At 42.7% G+C, this 22,918-nt stretch overlaps 1 protein-coding gene across 1 annotated transcript in view; it reads left to right on the top strand.

Annotated features, from left to right (window-relative positions):
* Positions 1-22,918, top strand: part of LOC126467134 (nitric oxide synthase, salivary gland) — a 719,566-nt gene that overhangs the window by 590,756 nt on the left and 105,892 nt on the right. Inside the window, exon 12 of the mRNA XM_050096439.1 lies at positions 15,113-15,217. Within this exon, the coding sequence (XP_049952396.1) occupies positions 15,113-15,217 (105 nt within the window). The remainder of the gene's footprint in view (positions 1-15,112; positions 15,218-22,918) is intronic.

Here is a 22,918-nt window from a genome sequence, read left to right as displayed (position 1 = left end):
ACGGGCACGTGCACCTTCCGCCGACCACTGGCGACAACATCGATGTACTGTGGAGACCTCACGCCCCACGTGTTGAGCAATTCGGCGGTACGTCCACCCGGCCTCCCGCATGCCCACTATACGCCCTCGCTCAAAGTCCGTCAACTGCACATACGGTTCACGTCCACGTTGTCGCGGCATGCTACCAGTGTTAAAGACTGCGATGGAGCTCCGTATGCCACGGCAAACTGGCTGACACTGACGGCGGTGGTGCACAAATGCTGCGCAGCTAGCGCCATTCGACGGCCAACACCGCGGTTCCTGGTGTGTCCGCTGTGCTGTGCGTGTGATCATTGCTTGTACAGCCCTCTCGCAGTGTCCGGAGCAAGTATGGTGGGTCTGACACACCGGTGTCAATGTGTTCTTTTTTCCATTTCCAGGAGTGTATTTCCTGTCGAGACTATTTTCATTAGTATTTCCTTTCCCTTTCATTCACGGAAATGCTACAACTTTACGTTCTTTTTGTCAAACGTACAAATATTTTGTAACTGATTGCTCTACACAAGTCAAGTACAAACAAATGAGACATAATAAACGCACTTATAACTTCTTTGCTGCAAATTGACCTAATTTCTAGAACAGTCCGGAGTTTATGGAAGAAATCTATTTCCTGGAACGACAAAAAGACCGAGATGTAGCTTTAAACAAGAGAAAAAAAAGAGAAATTAAAAAAAAATTATTTTAAATATTTTCGGATCTGCAATGAAAATAAAAACCGATGGCTAAAATTATATAATGACATGAAAAACAAGAAGCAAAACAAAAATATCAAAAACAGTTATGTTACAAATTTTAAAATCGTATCCATCAACACAAATTTCTCGGACTTTCTCTCTGCTCGACGATTTCAAACAGCTTGAAAAACAAGAACTATGCATTATTTCAACTCATTAGCAAGAAAATGAGATAATAGCATTTTTTAATTTTCGTATTTATGCCTGAAATATGTTACAAACAAATGAGATAATACTGACAATAATTTTATGACTTAAATACAATTTTCGTATAAATAGAAATAATAAGTCTAGGAATTGCAACGTGCAGATTCTTTTGGTCAAATGTTTGAGCGGAGCGAAAAGAAGACTCCTACAAATTAGACATTTTTGTCAGAATTTTCAAAGCCAAACGAATATACGGTAATTGACAAATGGGGTGTTAAATTCACGAACGGGAGGTTTAATTTTCCAAAAAAATGGTTTATTTGATTGAAAGTGATTTGGGCAATTAAGAAAAATTTAGTTATTGATTTGAGGGAAAATTTTTGCCCGAATTTGCACAAGCAAACGAAGAATAGGAAATGGGCAAATGAGGTATCAAATTATTTCATAATCAAACTAAGAATAGGAAATGGGCAAATAAGGTATCTAATAGACAAGCGTGGAGTCCAGCGTAGCACGAGAGAGTTGTTTAAAAGTAATAAGCGTAACTACGAAAACTCAATTAGTGATTTCAGAGAAAACTGAACTATCGCACGAATAGTTGATGCTATGTGCTATTTTCGACATAAAAAGTTACAGTGGCGTAGAAATCGTGGAATTCTTTCTCTCAAACTGAAAAAATAAAATAAATATCAAATTACTGCATAAACTCAGACTTCCTTGCTTTCTCTTGATCTATAAACTCTTAATAATAATAATCAAATACCGACCAATATTTAAATATATTATATTTCATGCTTGATGAAAAAAATTTGAAAATAAAAAGTTGAAAAAAGATTCAAATGTTTTGTGAAATTATTTGTCTCAATGAAAGAAATAAAACAGATCAGAGAAACATTTGGCACGCCTCTGAACGGTGCTCGAAGTCATGTACAGCAAATGAGGTGTCAACCGTATATTTCAACATCATAGAATTTTAAAGAGTACTAGAGGATGTATGGTGTATGACTTCGAGCATTATTCAAAGACATGACAAATTTTTCTCGAAACTGTTTTATTTCTTACTTTCAGATAAATTATTTCACAAAACGTTTGACCGTTATTGTTTTCAATTTTTTATTGAACCGTTTCAGTTTTGCTCGACAAAGGTAGCCGCTAAAATCTAATAGGCCGTGTTAAGCAAAATTTACACCATTATCCGGCAATTCACCGCTGAAAAAAAAATTTTTTTTTTGATGAAACTTATCATCCATCCATAAATGATAAAAAAGAACAATACAGTCAGTAATGAGGTGAAAGTTTCAGCATAAATAAAATCCCATCTGCCGTGCGGTTGTAGGCGCTTCAGTCTGGAACCGCGTGACCGCTACAGTCGCAGGTTCGAATCCTGCCTCGGGCATTGATGTGTGTGATGTCCTTAGGTTAGTTAGGTTTAAGTAGTTCTAAGTTCTAGGGGACTGATGACCATAGATGTTAAGTCCCATAGTGCTCAGAGCCATTTGAACCAAATCCCATCTAACACTTCAGAACAGACCACCCTCGCTACATTAGGCTGCTAAACGAACAGATTTAGATCATTTCAGACCGGTTTTACCTGAAAGTGAGAAATAAAACAGTTCAGTGAAACATTTGACATGCCTCTGAATGATGCTCGAAATCACACAGCAAATATCCTCCAGTACTCTTTAAAATTCTAAGATTCTAAGTTACAGAAAGATTTTGAAATTCTCACTTGGCACCTCGTTCATATACTATACATGACTTAGAGCACCATTCAGAGGCACGTCGGATGTTTCTCTGATCTGTTTTACTTATTACTTTTAGACAGATAATTTCACAAAAGATTTGAACTTTTTTTTCATTTTTTTTTATTTTCAAGTTTTGTTCAGAAAGCATGAAATGCGTAATAAATTAAAACATCTAGCATTCGTTAAAATTGGGGAACCCTGCGAAATCAGCATTGCCGTTCACTACCGAGTACTTATTAAAGGCCGTTTGCATCAAATGTTTGTGGATACACGAATGTAACATGGTCTTGACAAATCAGAATTAATGCCGCCTGGGGCACAAACAGTATTCTCGCATTTCGGAGCAAAGATCCGATTTAGAAATACGACCTGGCAGAGGCTGTTGATCTTGCAGGATGGTCAGTATCAGCGAGCACCATACAGATGAAAAGAAGTTACAATTCACCAACATCAGGCATGAAACGGAAACGAACCACCTACGACGTGAGTTTTCTACTCGCGCGATGGAAGTGTAAAAAGAAAGAAGTAACAACTACAATCGACGCACCAAACTTGTTGAGGAATGGTGGCAATATTGTGACGTCGAAACGAAAGCTGTAGTAAAGCCGTGATGCGATTCCACCCGTCGAAAGTGATGTATCTTTCCTATCTAAGGGGTAAACGCTGGGGACAATGGAACTGGCCGAGGTGCAGAACTTGCGACGTTTCCTTTCCAGCCTCCGAAATAATTTGCAGTACTATTCCCACAAGGGCCGCGACTTCTGTGTACTGTACGCTGTTAACGTGGATGCTCCAAATCTCATTCGGGTATATTACGTATTGTACATCACTTCTTATTATTGTACGCTAGATGGAAGAACGAATAAAAAGTTCAAGAATCAGGAATACAGTGTCAGCCCAAATGAATTTTTGATTTATTTACCTATTCGCTTGAACTACTGCATTTTGTAGGCAATTTAATAATGCTGATAATCACTTGCGTTCTAACTACCTTATCATCTATAGTTATAGAGTAATTAATATTTGACATCTTGTCTGTCTTGCAAGTGCATTTACACAAAACTTTATTAACACTCTAGTCCCTATCATCAATTAAATATTCAGAATAGAGGAACTTGTAATAATAACGCATGTACACTTGCCCCGTAATTTGCCAGAAAGTTTAGTAACCTTCCAAGATGCTACTGCAGGCGGGTGTAAGAATGAATGTGCGCAACGGAAAATAATAAACGCTAAAATGAAGATTTGGCCCTGTCTGACTACCCACTGAAGCAGATCTTAGGATCTCTTAATTCTATAAATTACAATCTAAACATAAATGAATGGTGAAGGCAACTAATCCTACTAAATGATGAACGTTGTTCCTGCTTATATATTTTTTTGTAGATTAAAAAAAAACTTTATATTACAAAGTTTACATTTCCTAAGTGAAAATACTGATCAGTTGCCCAGCTCTGCCCCTTATTATTACTGCGCGGTCTAATACCAATAACGCGGAATGACTGACATCATCAACGTACCAAACACTAGAAGACACTGCTTTCAAAGATGATCTACGGTGATATGGAACGTCAGTGGAAATAAACTAACGTGATCACAGCTGTTTAGCTTCTATAGCCCTAATAAGCCGAAGCAATTTTCGATATCACCGTATGTACTGCGTCCGGTGCGTCGAAGTGATGGTTCTCGTACTCGTCTGCGACGATGGAAGAACTCCAGCCACAAATAAACTCTTTCAAACACTAGGACGGCAGAAGGCGGTCCTCTGACTAATATACTCTGTCTTCTCCTCTCTGTGTTCGACAGACGGGAAACGCGAACTCCCAACCACAAAGACGGAGTTCAGATAACGTCTCAACGTAATTATAGGCAGGGGAAGTGCTCTCAATTACTGAACGCTGCGTTCTCAACGACGATTTCCAACCCGTAGGTGAAGTCTAGAATCGTATAGATTCGCAACAGTACAGTTCCTAACTGTTCTAATTATAAACTCTACTGAGAGCGAACACAGCAAGTCTGTCTGTACCAACAAAAGCTGATATCGAGCGACCGTCACACACGAGCGCTCGCAACAGAAGACCTCGTCTCTCCACCGCTGGCCTCCCAGCAAGGCTCGGCTCCCCACCCTCGTAATTCCGAAAACGGATCATATTCCCGAAACCACGGAATATTCTCCCTCTCTACAGACTCTTCCGAACGCCGACCATATTTTAGTCTTTTGTCGTCCAACGCGGGAAGTTTGCGAGGAAAAACCTATACTCGTACACTGGTACGCTTCTGAGAAAAAATCCTTGGAGATAACCCAGCCTGCATGGTTCCCGAGGTGACACTTCCTCGTTCCTCTCAGCTGCGTCCAAGATTTTCGTAGTTTCCGAAGTATAATCCTTCCCGTCCGGCTACAAGACCGCCTGGTCGCGACTCTATTGTGCCCCAGTGCTCAGGTGTCACAACGTCCGTCTTGCTACTTCCTGTGTTTAAGAAGGTCCAACACACCTGCGTGGGCCTTCCAGCCAGGGCCTGAGAACCGCCTGCCGTTTCATTTCCACTGTCGTTCCAACCTCTACTAGTATGATAATAAAGACACTCCGTCACGTTTCATGCAATAAGCGTTAACAATTATTTACAAGGCGTACGTGACAATGTCAGTCTCTTTAATATATTCAAATATACGATGTACAACCTATCACCTGATACCTAATTGTGTTTGTAGGTCACGGCGAAGTATGTGGATAGGTGCTTGTAAGGTGCGAAATTATAGCCACCTTACACCCTTTACTGTAAGCCGGAGCTCCGTTTTGCATATTTTGTCTTAGATGTTGCTAACGAACCTAGCTTAGTGTTTTCATAGCCTGTTGTGAACTGAGGAGGAAGTATATCCAGAGTAAATGAATGAATTACTGTGCTGGAGAGAGAACATTCCTGTAGCCACGGTTAAAGGAACACGAGGATCATTTCACAAATAATGCACTGATTGGCAACAGCGAGGACTGAAGGGCACGTCTGTATTTCCTATTGTGACAGCTGTAGAGGAAAACGTGCGAAAGGAGCCAGTGATTTTGTTTTCGTCGATATCATCTTTCGTTTAATAAAAACGGCAGCTGGAATTGGCGTCTGCACTGATCTCAGGTACTGTGTGTCTTAAGGATCAAAGATAGTATTTGAAGAATGAAAATTTAAGCGGCAAATATCGGACCAAAATCCTCAGTGGTTTAAATAAAGTTTATGGTGATTTAATAGTGGACCACAGTAGAGTTGCTCTTTGGCCTAATCGCTCTCGAGAAAGTCGTGAGAGCATAAACAACGACCGCAGACAAACAAAGTCGTTAAGATCAACACAGGAACGAAGTGTGAAATTTGTGGAAGATGCTGTTAAAGAAGATGGTCGAGCAACACGCAAGGAGATGTCTAAAAATACAGATATTCAAAGATAATATTATCTATTCTTGTAAGAGAAAAATTTCTACTCAATGTATCCCTCACTCCTTGAGTTCTAAACACGGCACGACATTACACTCGTCCTAGAACAAAGATTTGACTTTTAAGATCAAGGCTTCCTTGCATGGAATCATCGCTGCTGATGAAACGTTGGTCAGATGTACCAACCAAAAAAATTTGGTCAGTATCAACCAAACATCAGACAAAGAAAGATGTTTCCTTATGAATACCATGTAAGCGTCATTACAGACACAGTTTCATGTAGACAAAGTGTCACAGGACTGTATTATCCTGAATTTATTCAACAACTGCTCTGAACGATGCACAAAAGTCGACTTCATCCGCTCAACTGAAAAGTTGCGCGAAGATGCTTGTGGGAAGTGTTACCTGGTGCACCCTGAATACGCCCTGAGTCCACCAGATAATGGCTTCTTCCGAAAGTGAACACAATGTACGCGACATGCCCTTACTCATTTCTGGAGGAACTTTCTGCAGCCGTTATCCGAGACATACATCAGCTGAACTTCACCAATGTTGGGACGCGCTCATCGAGAAGCAGAAAGCCTATATTGAAGGAACAACGTAAAAGGAGAAATAAATTTAAAACTACGTGCATCACTTGGGAGACGATCCTCGGAAATTTGCGTGTCACGTACCTCGGGCGTCGTCAGACGCACAGGGAGTCAAAGGGTGAAAAAGAAGCACGATCTCATAGCATTTATCGGTCACATCGTGTATGGCCGATACATGGGACACCCCATCTCCGATTTCTTGCAGCAACTAGAGTTTTCACCGAGTTAAAAGGCGTGCCGTTGTTATCTGTAAAGGGAAGTTAAATGAAAACTGAACACCCGCCACAACACACAGGCTGCACGATATTTGGCCCCAATGTTATTACGTTTCGATACTGTGGTAGGATAACGGCATAGTATTGCATCACAGGTGCACGCAGTTGTTATGATCTTGGTTCTTGGGCTGTTCTAGTGTGTTCGTCCAACTGTCACATTATCATACGGCTAGCTCCTAAGACTCAACTACGCTTCAGACAGCTGCTTAGCAGAAGTGACCTGCATTCTTCGCCCGCTTGCTACATGGACTGCGGCGATCACACGGAATCAAGTTGCTCGGGCATGCAACCACAATGGGACGAAGGCTACGCTTCAGCGATTTGGTTGGGAAACACAACATCCCTTGTACGCCAGGATCTTTCACTGTTCGATTTTCACATCTCTGGCGACCTGAAGAAAGACATACGTGGACCGGTTTCAATCGGACGAAGAAGTGCAAGAGTGGGTGCGGTTGTGATGCGTCAGCGGCCGACCGATTTCTACGAATTGATCTCATATCTCCCAGTGATATAAATGTCTTAAAGCGTGTGGTGATTACTTTTGAATGGAATCATTCCATGGCTCCATTGTAGCGGGTGTTAAGTTTTCATTTGATGGCCCCTCCCGCTAGAGTTAAACGCCGAGGGAAACAACCTGTATTATGAGGGAGATCGCTTTCGCCTGGCGCGGACTGTTACAATATATATTGTAGCTACACTATGCGATCAAAAGTATCCACCCACCTGGCTGAAAATGACTTACAAGTGCGTGGCGCCCTCCACAGGTAATGCTAGAATTCAATAATGTGTTGGCCGACCTTTAGCCTTGACGACAGCTTCCACTCTCGCGGGCATACGTTCAGTCAGGTGCTGGAAGGTTTTTTGGGGAATGGCAGCCCATTCTTCACGGAGTGCTGCGCTGAGGAGAGGTATCGATGTCTGTCAGTGAGGCCTGACACGAATTCCCAAAGGTGTTCTGTAGGATTCCGGTCAGGGCTCTGTGCAGACCAGTCCATTACAGGGATATTATTAGGCCATGCTTTATGAACAGGTTCTCGATCGTGTTGAAAGATGCAATGGCCATCCACGAATTGCTCTTCAACAGTGGGAAGCAAGAAGGTGCTACCGAGCGAGGTGGCGCAGTGGTTCGACACTGGACTCGCATTCGGGAGGACGACGGTTCAATCCCGCGTCCGGCCATCCTGATTTAGGTTTTCCGTGATTTCCCTAAATCACTCCAGGCAAATGCCGGGATGGTTCCTCTGAAAGGGCACGGCCGACTTCCTTCCCCATCCTTCCCTAATCCGATGAGACCGATGACCACGCTGTCTGGTCTCCTTCCCCAAAACAACCAACCAACCAACCAAGAAGGTGCTTAAAACATCAATGTTGTCCTGTGCTGTGATAGTGCCACACAAAACAACAATGGGTGCAAGCTCCCTCCATGAAAACCACGACTACACCATAACACCACCGCCTCCGAATTTTACTGTTGGCACTACACACGCTGGCAGATGACGTTCACCAGGCATTCGCCACACGCACACCCTGCCATCGGATCGCCACATTGTGTACCGTGATTCGTTACTCTACATAACATCTTTCCACTATTCAATCGTCCATTGTTTACGCTCCTTACACCGGCGTGATGTGTGGCTTATGAGCAGCCGCTCGATCATGAAATCCAAGTTTCCTCACCTCCCGCCTAACTGTCATAGTACTTGCAGTGGATCATGATGCAGTTTGGACTTCCTGTGTCATGGCCTCGATAGATGTCTGCCTGTTACAACCTGTCGGCGGTCTCTGTCAGTCAACAAACGAGGTCGGCCTGTACGCTTTTGTGCTGTACGTGTTCCTTCGCTTTTCCACTTCACTGTCACATCGGAAAAAGTGTACCTAGGGACGTTTAGGAGTGTGGAAATCTCGCGTACAGAAGTATGACACAAGTAACACCCAATCACCTGACCACGTTTGAAGTGCGTGAGTTCCGCAGAGCGCCCCATTCTACTCTCCGTCGATGTCTAATGACTACTGAGGTAGCTGATACTGTGTACCTGGCAGTAGAAGGCAACACAAAGCACCTAACTGAAAAATGTATGTTTTTGGGGGTGTCCAGATACTTTTGACCAGATAGATATGTCGCAGTAAAGCTAATCACTTGCCACCACGAACCAGAAAAGTCTCTACAGCTTCACCACCACCTGCGTTATGGGGTGAAACATCAACTGTGCAGCTATAAACAGGACACAGCCGTCCGCTGTGGCCGAGCGTTTCTAGGCGCTTTAGTCCAGAACTGCGCTGCTGCTACTGTCGCAGGTTCGAATCCTGCCTCGGGCATGGATGTGTGTGATGTCCTTAGGTTAGTTAGGTTTAAGTAGTTCTAAGTTCTATGGGACTGATGACCTCAGATGTTTAAGTCCTGTCGGCCGGAGTGGCCGAGCGGTTCTAGGCGCTGCAGTCTGGAACCGCGCGACCACAACGGTCGCAGGTTCGAATCCTGCTTCGGGCGTGGATGTGTGTACTGTTCTTAGGTTAGTTAGGTTTAAGTAGTTCTAAGTTCTAGGGGACTGATGACCTCAGAAGTTAAGTCCCATAGTGCTCAGAGCCATTTGAACCATTTTGTTAAGTCCCATGGTGGTCGGAGCTATTTGAACCATTTGAAACGCGCCACAAACTTTACTATAACGTGTATGCTACCTGATCAAAAAAATGCGCCTTTTGCTACAGTAGAATTGACCACTAGTTGTCACGTAAGGCGGAGCCGCCAGAACAGGAAAAGATGGGATTTAGTGTATTGTTAGTAGAGAACAGTTACAACAAAAAGGACTGGTGAGGACAGTTCAGTGACTTCGAACGTCACCTGAGCAACAAATCCAGCATATAAAGCTGCTCAAGTCGACTGCTGGTGATGTGAAGTGGAAACGCAAAGGAACAACGATAGCAAAACCAAGACCAGGCACCTAATGTACTGACGGACAGGGACTTTCGGAAATTGCAGAGCATGAATGTAAAAATTACATGAAATCAGCGGAAGGATCACCCCTGAGTTCCAAAGTACTAGTAGAAGTCCAACTAGCACAATAACTGTGCTTAGGCAGTCACAAAGAATGGGTTACAATGCTCAAGCAGGTCTTCATAAGGCACACATCTCTGTGCTCACTGCTAAGCGACGCTTGAGCTGGAGCAAAGAGCGACGCCATGGGCAGTGGATGACTTGAGTGATGAATCACGCTATACCTTGCGGCAATCCGATGGAAGGGTTTGGGATCGGCCAATGCCTGGAGAACCTAATTTGCCGTCATGTGTAATGCCAACAGTCAACTACGGAGAAAGTGGCTTTACGGTAAGGGGATGTTTTTCTTGGTTTGTGTGTGGTTCCCTTGAGAAAACGCCAAACGCGGAAGGATATAGATACATTTTACTTCACTGTGTACTGCATACAGTAGAGGAACAGATCTTCCCCACATCTGTGCAGGATCAGCGTGGTTAGAAAATGAATTGGCATATTTAGTGGATGGCAGGATTCCCTTATGGCCGCCATCCCGTTACCCCGCCCGCAGAACGGAACGTGTTGTAACACGCCCGGGGGTACAATTGGGTGGGGTGGTACCTTTAAACTGTTTGTCGTTTCGGATTCTTGCTTGACCATGCCCCCTGTCCACACCACGTACCTGGTAATCCAGCGGCGGTCGTATTGTTCTGCTCCACATTCCTGCTGGCTTGCCTGGAATTATCTATCGAAATATCCAAGCGAGTTAGGAGAGCCACTAACGTCAAAACACAACACTGTCTTACGTTTGGTATGAACAAATATATTCCGAGACGATAAAAGAAAAACGCAGGTTGCACTGTTTACACTCTAAGTCGTAAATGTTTAAGCCCATTAACAATCTTGATGATTATCTGTCCACAGTATCACTCAGACGAGCGTACGCGTAACCGACACGATGCGGGTAATTGTTGACGATGCGGAAGCGGAATGATCGATCGAAAGTTCTTACGCTCGTCACACATACAGATATCTGGTAATAGTCCTCCTTGACACAAGTAATGATATAACACTGTTCGTGAAGTTAATTTTTCAGTTCTCAATTCTCACTTCTACGAGCGTGCACGTAACCGTCGCGGCGCGGCTGATTGTTGATAATGCGGAAAAGCGATGATCGAGCGCACGTTCTCACTCCCTACAAGACACTGGCACTTAAATGCTCTCTTGCGTGGTACGTAGTATTACTGATTCACAGTAGCTCATTCTGGGAGACTGAACACGGCGCGGATGATTGACACAGTACGGTACGACACGCAACGAGAGGATACACAAATATGTAATCAGCAGCACTGCTCATTTTTAAATTACTTCTTGACGCGCTTTCCTCCGAATCGTTTACCTATTTTATCACTTCACTGTAACAGCACTTGCAGCAACACTTCAACTTCCATACTAACAATGCCTCTCACATCGGTCTAGGGCGCTGCAGTCATGGACTGTGCGGCTGGTCCCAGCAGAGGATCGAGTCCTCCCTCAGGCATGGGTGTGTGTTTGTCCTTAGGATAATTAAGGTTCAGTAGTGTGTAAGCTTAGGGACTGATGACCTTAGCAGTTAAGTCCCATATGATTTCACACACATTTGAACATTTTGAGCCTCTCACATGCAGAGCTACACACTACACAACATAACACTTCCGTGTCCGGTGCTCGACTCGACAGACGAGGCTGCCCGCAAAGATACAACTAAGCTAGCGATATGACAATACGCTTACAGTGTGTATCACAACTGTCTGCGTTTGGTGTTATTCATGTCTTAAGTGTCCCGAAGTTTCAAAGTATTCTAAATGTTTACGAAACGAATAAATAAGGCAGGACTGGGGAACCAGTCCAGTATTCACCTAGTCACATGTGGATAACCGCGTAAAAACCACATCCAGGCTGGCCAGCACGCCGACCTCCGTCTTTAATCCGCCGGGCGGATTCGAACGAGGGCTGGCGGACCTCCCCGTCCTGGAAGTGCCGCCTTAATACGCATGCCTATGCGGATCTGGTGGCGTGGGGTGGGGGTAGGGGATGGAGTGGGGGTGTCACGATCATTGTATGCATCAGCAAGAGAATGCATCCTGTCATACTGTTGTAAAGCAGCATTTGTGAAGGAATCGTTTGTGGACAATAACTTTCCAGAAAGGGACTGGCTAACTCAGAGTTCCGACCTAAACCCAAAGGAACATCTCTGGACTTGCAACGCTACTTCCGCGTTCTCGTCAATACGGTACCAGAATGTTTAAGTTCTACCACTGTAAAGACGGAAGATCCGCGAGTCGGAATGTCAGAACTGTACAGTAAGTAGCGGCAGGAACACCACTACAAAATCACGCAGCACTGACCCTCCAAACCATCGACTGTCGGAGAGAGATTTTAACCGTGTTCAACCCAATGGTAAAGTATCGAACTATTTTTCTCGGAATCATACAGTTTGGGGGAAAAGCAGTGAGAATAATTACTTTTAGAAACCTTTTATCAGACAAAGCCTGTTATAACAATAAACTGTTTCGCTTAATAAAGTGGCCGCCAGCCCAAATCGGGCACAGTGTCTACACAAAAATATGAAATTAGTTTTCCACACTGGATAAATAACTACTTACTACAGTCACTTGGCAGTAAGTACTATTAATCCTATCTGTTACTTATGGAATTTGTCACTATACTTCAGTAATTATTTAAAGAAGACACACATATGTTTCGCCAAGGATACAAAAAAATATTAAACTTATAGCTCTCATTCATATGACCAAAACTATTATTTAACACGACTAAATTTCATTTCTTTAGGACTGTTATTTGTTAATGCTTTACTAACACCGATATTTGTTTAGCTTTCTTTGACATGGAGAAGCAACACGAACAATTACTGTTAAGATTGTTGCAGTTAAACAACTATGTTACTTTACTTTCAGAAATGCTATTGAAAACTTATCCTCATGGTCACGCAAAGCGGTGGCCCTTAAACTGATACGTGCAAACTTTAGTATTTAATAATGATTTTCAAAATTTACTACCAAAACAGTAGTATTGCCAGTAATTTACTATTATTCAAGCTTCAATAAACATCAGGATACTCGGAATAAATTCGTTTAGGTAAGGACGCTACTGAGGTAAGTGACATAGGAAAATCACGGTTAAACACAAAGGTACATTTAGCACTTATCATCCACTGATTGAAGATGGATGGTTCATACTGTGATACACTTCTAAATAAAGTGCTTTGCCTGTTACTGATGTCGAAGCTGGCGTGAGACGGTGCTGCGTAGTAACATTGCTTCCTCTTGATGGCGACGATAGAATTGCAAATTTCTGAGCTATTAATTTATTGCCGTACTGCGCCAATCATGTAGAACACGTCCGAGGCTAAAACCCAGTCTTGCAGGTAAATTCGGGGCTTCTAGTGCTTGACCAATGTAATGCGTATTCACCACTTGCAGTGCAGCTACCGACTATATATGCCACTTGCGCGCCAATTCTCACTCGCGCGCCCCACCACCTTTTCCATTCCACCACAGAACAAAAAAATTTTAATATACAGGGTGCGTTAAAAAAATGTATACACACTTTGAACTGTCATAGACAATTTATTTCCCGTTCTACAAGGTTAAATATGCTATGTTTCTTCAACATGTGGCAGCAGTGGCAAGGAAGTAAGTGCAACATGGCGGACGTGCGTTTGAGCTTTGAAGCGCGGAAGCAGATAATTAAGTGGTACTCGAAGTTTGAGAATGTAGCTGCGGTTCGAAGACAGTGGAGAAGTGAGTATCGAACAGAACCACCTTCAAGGTTAACAACTACACGTCTACGAGACAAATTCGAAATTCGTGGAACAGTGTGTGATGTGCATAAAGTTCGATCAGGGCGACCTGGTACAGCTACAAGTGATGATTCCACAACTGCGGTCTTTGAACTGTTTCAGCGTTCGCCTCAAAACTCTTCAAGGCAAGCGGCACGTGAGAGCAATGTAAGTGCTAGTAGTGTGCTACGCATTCTGAAGAAAGGCAAGTTTCGTGTGTACATTCCAAGGCTGGTGCAACAGCTAAGTGACGACGATCCAGATCGAAGGTTAGAATTTTGTGAATGAGTTCAGGGAATGGTGAGACGTGAACCGGGATTTATGGATAGCATCATTTTGTCGGATGAAGCCCAATTCAAACTCAATGGAACTGTCACTAGACACAATTGTGTGTACTGGGCTGAAGATAATCCTCACGTTACAGTTGAAAAGGCTGTGAATTTTCCTGGTGTAAATGTGTGGTGTGGTTTATCTGCAATGGGACTCATTGGGCCTTTCCGCTTTGAAGGTACTGTTACTGGAGAAACGTACCTAACAATGCTTGCTGACTCCACATTCCCTACCATTATACGGTAATGATGAGTTTTATTTCCAACAAGATGGCACCCCGCGGCACTATCACAGGGACGTACGAGCATACCTGGATCACAATGTGCCAGGCCAGTGGATAGGACGCAGGGGACCAATCGAGTTTCCTGCACGCTCTCCAGACCTTACGCCGCTGGATTTCTTCTTATGGGGCACAGTAACAGATGAGGTGTACAAACGTAACCCACGTAACCTGGAAACACTTTGGAATGAGATTCAGGCGGTGTGCGCAGAAATCTCATTGGACACTTTGGTACGATGTACGGAATCAGTGGTGACTCGTACTCAGAAATGTATTGATGCTGAAGGCCACCAGTTTGAACATTAATCACATTTGCAAAGTACATTTATTTTTGCAATTGGACTTTAAGCTTTCCATTTCCAGAAATTTAACATTGTAGAACAGGAAATAAATTCTCTATGACGCTTCAAAGTGTGTATACATTTTTTTGACGCACGCTATATACAGATTAATGGTAGTATTATATTTACAATAGCATTACAGACTGAGAACGTCGACTTCATTCTAGATCCCACATTCCAACATCAATAGCTTCTCTGGTTTCGATTCCCGAAGAAGAATGGGCTGCCAAAAAATTCAAACACCTCATTAGAAGTCTACCCAGCAGAGCTCAATCTCTCATAAAGGGGAAGAATGGATACATCTCGTATTATGTCCACTAATAGGTGTCAGCTTGCTTATAATCTAATATTGTAATTCTCGGTTGACAACTGTCGATCTCACTGCGGTGGTTTCGTGTGTTCCAGGTTTACTGCATGGCCGACTACGACATGAGCAGCATCGAGCACGAGGCGCTGCTGCTGGTGGTCACCTCGACTTTTGGCAACGGCGACCCGCCCGAGAACGGAGAGGTGAGCCTTCTACTAAGTCTGCCTGTTACCAGCACTGCAGATAGCTGCCAGCAGCTTCTCAATACACCTACAATGCTCATTTCTTACATAGTACTAATTCATATTGTAACATCCCCTTAGAAAAATTTATAAATCACTGTGCTGGAAAACCTCTTACGTTATTTGATTTTCAAACAGCTGAGCAAAACTCAACGTACTCAGACAGTTCTCTCTTTACTTATTCTGTTCATCACTAAACTGACATACAATAATTTTTTAGCGCAACGCAATCTGACTTTCAATAATCCCTACAAAAGAATGGCCCTGACTAACAATAACCTATACCTTTCATGAATCATTTACCTTATAAAAATCTTCGTTACTCGAACTACTACAACACAGCGAGCGCCAATACTGCCAGCTAAATAAAAGATTCTAACTACTGAAGGCACTAACTACTGATAGGCATAGTTAGCAAATAAAAGATTTTGATAGAGAACAAACAATGTATTTACCTTAATAATGTTCAAAACTCATCCATCTTTACAAATTTCCTTTTTTCTGGTGGACACACGTCCAGATCGTCCGCTCTCAAAACTCTGCCATCTCTCTCCCCACATCCGCCACTGCTGGCGGCTCACCTCCAACTGCACAACGCTACGCGCTGTTCACATCCAACTGCCCAACACAACAATAGCAAATATTCCAACAATGCAAACTAGCCACAGACTGCACACAGCACAGTCAGTGAGTGATTTTCATACAGAGCGCTACGTGGCGTTACCAACATAAAAACCTAAACAGCCTACTTACAATATGTAGACCGACTTGCTGTGTCGTTTCTCTACCTAATCAAAGTAATCCGTTTATTTACTCGAAATATTAAACCCTCTGAACAACTCTTAAATGACAGTTTCCATTCTTCAAATGCTTTTCCAAACAGGTGGGCTATGGCAGCCTATTCTTCATGAAGAGCTGCAGTGATAGAAGAAATCCCTGCTGGTCTTTGAAGCATGTGCTTTTCTAGACAGCCCGTGTATATTGTTTAGTCAGAGGGCTAGCGCCACACATCTGCATAACAAAATTTGCAGGGAGCTGCTAAAAAACGTCGATTTAATGTTCTGAAATGGATTACATCTAAAATATCGAGGACTGAAGTTCCTGCAGAAAACAAAGAAAATGTGAAGACGTCTCTCTCTCTTTCTCTCTCTCTCTCTCTCTCTCTCTCTGTCACCCGCAACCACACACGCACACACACACACACACACACACACACACACACACACACGCACGCACGCACGCACACACACACACACACACACACACACACACACACACACACACACACACACACACACAGAGAACGGAAAACGACGATTGTTTGTTTCTAGTTCCAAATAAAATATTGCTTTACTAAAGCTGTATCTTAGATGCAATGTCCAGTGCAGGTAGCGCTTTTACTAACACGGGGATGGTCTCAGCCACGACCATCCGGTTCGGCAGATATTTGACATGTAGCGTGTACACATCTTGGCTCATACCCCTTCCCCTTTTTGGAGAAAAGTACCTCTAAATACAATGGCTCGCTGTCGTCTCAGAAATAATGGGATCGATAGCTAGTTGAAAATGAGCATTTATTGTCATCGTATATAGTAGCCGGCATTGCATATTTTCCTAGAAATCGAGGGAGGAATCTTTTGCGCAACCGCTTATGTATGTACAAGTTTAAACACTGTTCAATGGATGTGCAACTGGCGTAATGACCGAGACATCTGGCAGCGGAACAAGGGATCTGTGTTCAGTTCCCCGATGCATTCTGAAGCTTTTCTTCATTTGTATTTTGAGAATGATAAGAATAGGACGGTTAATAAGATGAGTAAATCAATAATGTATAGTAACAAATTTCTCTATCGACTTGGATTAGTGAAGAATTAAAAGTTTAGTCTTGGTCGCTTTACAGTGCCTCTTTCACTCAGTCTGTTACATCTCCTCAATTTCTTTCAATAAACATTCGAGGTAAATATATTCGTGACGCTAAGAACATCTAATGAATGCATTCTTCCCGCAGTTACATCGTTCCTTCAGAAGTTTCGGTGAAAAACAGATTTGGTTTATATTTAAAAATATCTCTGTTTCTGGAATTAATTTTTATGGATACCTCGCACACGATAATACTGCCTCAAAAATCGGTGTCGAACGTTGATCATACATTATGCCTTGAGTTGTTACTTCATCCGCGCAGCTCTGCAATTCCCGCTAGGTATCCAGAAGCAAACTGCAGTTTTCAAGCATCGAAATTTTTTTTTTAAATTTGGCGATAAAAATAAACCTCACATGGTGTGCAGTTTCGGGGTATTACTTCTACTGCAAGTCGGTTGACCCTCACTATCAACAAACAAGCTATCACACATGACGATATTTTTTTGGTACTCACCAGGAATCCAATATCGGATAAAACTTTTTATCAACAACATATGATTTTAAAATGTTTCATAATATCTTTCGCAAATTGAATTTTTCGATTTCCCAGATTAGAAGCAAGTGAACTCTCCTGTTCCTGCCAGTTTCGATGTGGAAAAAACACAAAAGTTAATAGTGACGTTGAACATCGCCCATCTCTACTCTTTAATAGTGCTTCTGTTTCGGGCCTTGCGGGGCGATGGCACGCGCTACTGAATGTTTGCCTAAACAAGGATTGCCCAACATTCAGGGGCTAGACTTTCTAATTGGCACCTTTACGGCGTTGCTTTTTCATGTAAGTGTGGCAACGGCCTTGCCACAGTGGATACACCGGTTCCCATGAGATCACCGAAGTTAAGCGCTGTCGGGCGTGGCCGGCACTTGGATGGGTGACCATCCAGCCGCCATGCGCTGTTGCGATTTTTCGGGGTGCACTCAGCCTCGTGACCCCAATTGAGGAGCTACTCGACCGAATAGTAGCGGCTCCGGTCAAAGAAAACCATCATAACGACTGGAAGAGCGGTGTGCTGACCACACGCCCCTCCTATCCGCATCCTCCATGAGGATGATACGGCGGTCGGATGGTCCCGATGGGCCACTTGTGGCCTGAAGACGGAGTGCTTTTTTTCATGTAAGTAACTCTTTCTTCGGCCTAAAAAGTATGAGACTACCACAAATGGGAAACGCTAGCCTAGAATCAAATCCGAGTCACGCCGTACTATTAGTCGTCAAAGCACCCACTATATTTTCAATACGAATAGTGATACACGTTCGTGTAACATACCCATCATTGCTTCCTCGACGTACAGATTGAACAGTAGAGGCGTAAGGCTACATCCTTGTCTTACATCCTTTTTAATACTAGCACTTCGTTCTTGATCGTCCACTCTTATTATTCCCTCTTGACTGTTGTACATATTGTATATGACCCGTCTCTCCCTCTACCTTACCCCTCTTTTTTTCAGAATTTCGAGCATCTTGCATCATTTTACATTGTCGAACGCTTTTTCCAGGTCGACAAATCCTATGAACGTGCCTTGATTTTTGTTAGTCTTGCTTCCATTATTAAACGCAACGTCAGAATTGCCTTTCTGGTGCCTTTATCTTTATTAAAGCCAAACTGATCGTCATTTAACACATCCTCAATTTTCTTATCCATTCTTCTGTATATTACTCTCGTAAGCAACTTGGATGCATGAGCTGTTAAGCTGATAATGCGATAATTCTCGGACTTGCGAGTTCTTGCACGCTTCGAAGTTGTGTGACGATTCTTTTCCGAAACTCAAATGGTATGTCGCCAGACTCATACATTCTATACACCAACGTGAATAGTCGTTTTGTTGCCACTTACCCCAATGATTTTAGAAATTCAGATGGAATGTTAGATATCCCTTGTGCCTTATTTGATTTTAAGTATTCCAAAGCCCTCTTAAATTCTGATTTTACAATGGATCCACTGTCACCTTAAATCGACTCCTGTTTCTTCTTCTACCACATCAGACGAATCTATCCTCTCACAGAGGTCTTCGGTGTACTCTTTCCACCTAGCCGGTTTCTCATCTGCATTTAACAGTGAATTTCCGTTGGAGTCTTAATGTTACCACCCTTGCTTATAATTTCACCGTAGGATATTTTAACCCTCCTATATGTTGAGTCAGTCCTTCCGACAATCATATTTTTTCGATTTCTTCACATTTTTCATGCAGCCATTTCGTCTTAGCTTCCCAGCACTTCCTATTAATTTCATTCCTCATCGACTTGTATTTCTGTATTCCTGAATTTCCCTGAACATTTTCATCAATCAACTGAATTAGTTCTTCTGTTACCCGTGGTTTCTTCGCAGTTACCTTCTTTGTACCTATGTTTTTCTTTACAACTTCTGTGACTTCCCTTTTTATAAATGTCCATTCCTCTTCAAATGTACTGCCTACTGAGCCATGCCTTATTGCTGGATCTATATCCTTAAGGAACTTCGAGCGTATCTCGTCATTCCTTAGTACATCCATATCCCACTTCTTTGCGTATTGCTTCTTCCTGACTAATATCTTAAACTTCAGCCTACTCTCCATCACTACTACATTGTGATCTGAGTCCATATCTGCTCTTGGGTACACCTTACAAAGCCATAATGTAATCTAACTGAAATCTTCCCGAATCATCTTGCCTTTTGCAAATATACCTCTTCCTCTTGTGATTCTTGAACAGACTATTCGCTATCACTAGCTGAAATTTATTACAGAACTCAATTAGTCTTTCTCCTCACTCGTTCCTTGTCCCAATCCCATATTCTCCTGTATCCTTTTCTTCGACTCCTTCCCCTACAACTGCATTCCAGTCCCCCAAGGCTATTAGATTTCCATCCCCCTTTACGTACTGTATTTCCCTTTCAATATCGTCATATACTTTCTCTGTCTCTTCATCTTCAGCTTGAGACGTCGGGGTGTATGCCTAAACTATCGTTGTCGGTGTTGGTATGCTGTCGATTCTGATAACCACGACCCTATCACTGAACTGTTCATAGTTGCACCTCTATGCCCTACCTTCCTATTCATAGAGAATCCTACTCCCGTTATACCAATTCCTGCTGCTGTTGGTATTATCCTATACTCATGTGACCAGAGATCACTGTCTTCTTTCCATTTCATTCCACTGATCCCTGCTATATCTAGACTGAGCCTATGCATTTCCGTTTTCAGATTCTCTAATTTGCCTATCACGTTCAAGCTTTTTTTCATGGTCACCTCCCCCTTGGCAGCCCCCTCCCGGAGACCCAAATGGTGGACTATTCCGGAATCTTTTGCTAATGGAGACAATCATCATGACACTTTTCAACTACAGGCCACATGTCCTGTGGATACGTGTTATGTGTCTTTAATCCAGTGGTTTCCATCGCCTTCTGCGTTCTCATGCCGTTGAACGTTGCCGATTCTTCCACCTTTAGGGGTAATTTTCCACCCCAAAGCCTAGAGAGTGCCGTGAATCTCTGTCCGCTTTGCCGCCATCTTTGACGAGGCCGTTGGCAGAATGAGGGTGACTTCTTATGCCGTAAGTCTACGGCCGCCAATGTTCATTATTAATCAAAATTTAAGCGGTGGCTGGCTTCCAACCCGTGACCGAGTACGTTTTGACTACTAATCAAGTTTCTTGTAAAAATATAATAAAACATTTCATATATTTTGTTGGAGATTCGTTAGAAAACTAAACTCTCTGCTGCTCCTATAGATACAGCGACTTAACTGACTCAAGTTGCTACAGAAAAAGAATTCACTGAAAACCTGCAATTTGTAAAATGAAAGGTCAATAGAGTGTTTCAAACTGTTAGTTACCCTTTCACGTGACAAATTGGAAAAAACGATAACCGTCGCATTCAGAGAAATTACGTTAACTGTACAACTGTACTACTACACATGTAAAACTTGCAACAAGTCATTCAGTTGTTAAAATCAATGCTCTATTTTCATAAATGAGAAGCTGTAACTGACACCTTGAATTCGCTTAGTGCGTAAGAACAAAAGCTCGGCTTTTTGTCCTCCGTCAACATCTAGTTGATTCTAACCAATATATCTAGGTAACTAAGGTTCGTCAGCCTTCCCGTCATACCCAGTGTACAAACCCAGCTACGCCCAAAGCACTGTGATGGATACGTAATCCAGAGATTGTCGCTTTCAAACCGCTATTTATGCATTAATTTTAGGAGCGAGTCCTGCATGTAACTGGGAGACTAAGACGATTATATCCTCCAGGAAGCGGTACTTAGTCGCCACTGGCCGCAGCTTCACGTCCGCTGTATCTGAACTCCGATGACTTATGAATAATGCAAGCAATACCCTCACGTCGAGCTCCACCAGCAATTTACATTTTACTCTCACTCGTTTCGATTCCAGATCTACGTTGTACGTGAAACAGGTGCGTTCTATTTAACAAATCGTGTGAATGAAGAAAATATATACTTTTAGTTCTAGTCTTTTTGGAGTTACCGCTCGTGATATTTAAGGACACTTCGAGACCGCTAACTAATTTGGGCGGAAGCTGAATATTTCACGGTTTTCAAGCACTGCTTCCCTTTAGTGCCCATCCACTCTTATAACTGCCATCTGGTTTCTGTACAAATTGTAAATAGCCTTTCTCTCCCTGTATTTTAACCCTGCTACATTTGGAATTTGAAAGAGAGTGTTCCAGTCAACATTGTCAAAAGCTTTCTCTAAGTCTACAATTGCTGTGAACATAGGTTTGCCTTTCCTTAACCTATCTTCTAAGGTAAGTCGTAGGATCAGTATTGCCTCACGCATTCCAACATTTTTACGGAAGCCAAACTGATCTTCCCTAAGCTCGGCTTCCACCAGAGTTTCCATTCGTCTGTAAGGAATTCGTGTTAGTATTTTGTAGCCGTGACTTGTTAAACTGATAGTTCGGTAATTTTCACACCTGTCAACACTGCTTTCTTTGGTATTGGAATTACTATGTTCTTCTTGAAGCCTGGGGCTATTTCGCCTGTCTCATACATCTTGCTCACTAGATGCAAGAGTTTTGTCATGGCTTGCTCTCCCAAGGGTATCAGTATTTCTAATGGAATGTTGTCTACTCCTGAGACCTTGTTCCGACTTAGGTCTTTCAGTGCTCTGTCAAATTCTTCACGTAGTCTCATACCTTCCAGCTTCTAAGAAAATATTTTTATGAAATTAGATATCTTGTTACGTTTAACATGGCTTACCAGAACGCTCGTAGAACCAAACTTAACCGAATATCTGCTCAGATTTGTGATTGGAATCAGGTTATCCTTCCAAACAGAACTCAACACATCGCCCCGAACGCAAGAAAGTCGACAGATGAGCCTTTTAAAGCCCACTACTTTTTTTTTAGGGTTCTGTACCTCGGTCGGTAAAAACGGAACACTTGTAACAGTACTTTGTTGTCCATCTGTCTGTTCGATTGTTAAGACCGCTTTCTCTCATGGACAGATACAGATTTTAATTTACAATGTATGTTACATACTAAAGTCCTCGGTTCCTTGGCAATGTAACTAATTTAACTTCATAAATTAATACAATCAGAAGATACGGCAGTATACGTCACATATTTTGATACTCGCAGTCTCACTGGTGGAACCCTATAGAACTGCCGTCGTAAAACTGCGGCCCGTGCATCACATGCAGCCCAAAGAAAGTGTTTATGTGGCACGCTCTTCGCAGCCTATTTTATAATGTTATGCTTCTAGCCACTAACATCAGATTCCGGAAACGTCAACTAACGTTAAGAGTTTAT

Source organism: Schistocerca serialis, chromosome 1 (assembly GCF_023864345.2).
Source record: "Schistocerca serialis cubense isolate TAMUIC-IGC-003099 chromosome 1, iqSchSeri2.2, whole genome shotgun sequence".
Lineage (NCBI taxonomy): Eukaryota > Metazoa > Arthropoda > Insecta > Orthoptera > Acrididae > Schistocerca > Schistocerca serialis.
This window is presented reverse-complemented; position numbering and strand designations above follow the sequence as displayed.